This window comes from Chrysochloris asiatica, unplaced genomic scaffold (genome assembly GCF_000296735.1).
Source record: "Chrysochloris asiatica unplaced genomic scaffold, ChrAsi1.0 scaffold00212, whole genome shotgun sequence".
Lineage (NCBI taxonomy): Eukaryota > Metazoa > Chordata > Mammalia > Afrosoricida > Chrysochloridae > Chrysochloris > Chrysochloris asiatica.
The window spans coordinates 2,459,721-2,461,185 of NW_006408730.1; the positions used below are offsets into that span (position 1 = coordinate 2,459,721).

The 1,465-nt window shown below is 37.2% G+C and overlaps 1 protein-coding gene across 1 annotated transcript in view; it reads right to left on the reverse strand.

Annotated features, from left to right (window-relative positions):
• The window catches only part of MYL1 (myosin, light chain 1, alkali; skeletal, fast), a 67,266-nt gene that overhangs the window by 21,440 nt on the left and 44,361 nt on the right, over nt 1-1,465 (reverse strand). The window contains exon 6 of the mRNA XM_006872752.1: nt 1,371-1,423. Coding sequence (XP_006872814.1) covers nt 1,371-1,423 — 53 coding nt within the window. The remainder of the gene's footprint in view (nt 1-1,370; nt 1,424-1,465) is intronic.

Consider the following 1,465-nt stretch of genomic DNA (forward strand, 5'->3'; position numbering starts at 1 on the left):
AGTGTTTCATTCTGCTGTGCATAAGGTTGCTATGGATCGGTACTAACAACAACAACAACAACAGCAACATTCTGAATTCTAAATGAAAGTCTATTTCCTTTATTTTGGGGAGTTAATTCTTGAATAAGTGATATGTTCACATGGTTACATTTTTGTTGTTAGTGGTGGTCAAGTCAATCCTTGACTCATGGTGGTCCATTATGATCCTTGGAGTTTTCATTGGCTGCTTTTTCGTAAGTAGATTGACAGACCTTCCTTCTTCGCCTGGTTTAATCTGGAAGCTCTGCTGAAACTTGATCAGCATCATGTTTTTATTTAGTGCTGTCAAGTCATATAGACTTATAGTGACGTTTTGTAGGATTTCTGAGAAGAGGCTGGTGGGTTTGAACTGCCAACTTGCTGTTCAAATCAACCTTGTGGTCTAGTGATTATCTTACAGCACCGTGCCAGGACTTTATTCAGCATCATAACAACATGAAAATCTCCACTGATGGAGAGATGGTATCTGTACTTGAGGTCCATTGGCTTGACAGTGGACCAGGTTTTCCACATGGAAAATAAGAATTAAAACACTGAACCACCACTGCCTTTTTCAAGGATGCTATTGTGCATTAGTCAGACTATTCTGACTCATAGCTACACTACAGTACAGAATAGAACTCTTGCATAAGGTTTATTAGATTGTACTCTTTATGGGAATAACCAGGTCTTTTCTACCAGGGTGTGGGTGGGTGGATTTGAATCACCAACCTTTCAATTAACAGCTGAGGGCATAACCGTTATATCCCCTCACATTGGGGTCAAATTTTTTATTTTTGTTAATTAGCTCATTGAAAACTGCCATCTTAGTTTTTTGAGTCCTGGTGTGGCACTATGGAATAAGCACCAGACTGCTAACCATAATATTCCCTGCTAACCTCCAGCTGCTCCTTGGAAACTCTACACAGGGTCGCTATGAATTGAAGCTGACTCTGCAGTATTTAACAACAACAACAGTGTAGTTTTAATTAGTATTTTTATTATTGTTTCTTTTATTAAGTTTTAACATGAAGTTTAGCATTTTTAATATATTCATTTAAATGTATTTTTCTAAGACTTGTCCATTCATATAATTGCTATTTTTATTATTGACTAATTTGTAGTAAAGGAGCTCTGGTAGTGTAGTGGTTACGAATTGGGCTGCTAACCTCAAGGTCGGCAGTTTGAAACTACCAGCCATTCCATGGGAGAAAGATGAGGCTTTCTGCTCCTGTAAAGATTTACAGCCTTGAAAACCCTGTACAGAGTCACTATGAGTAGTTTTTTAAAAGATAAGGAAACTATTCTTTGTGATATCGATTGCAAATATTTCTTCTTACTTTGCTATTTACCTTGTGACTTTTCTTCTGGTGACTTTTGACTTGTAGATTTAAAAATATACATGCTGCTATTGTTAGGTGCCATTGAGTCAGTACTGACTCATAGT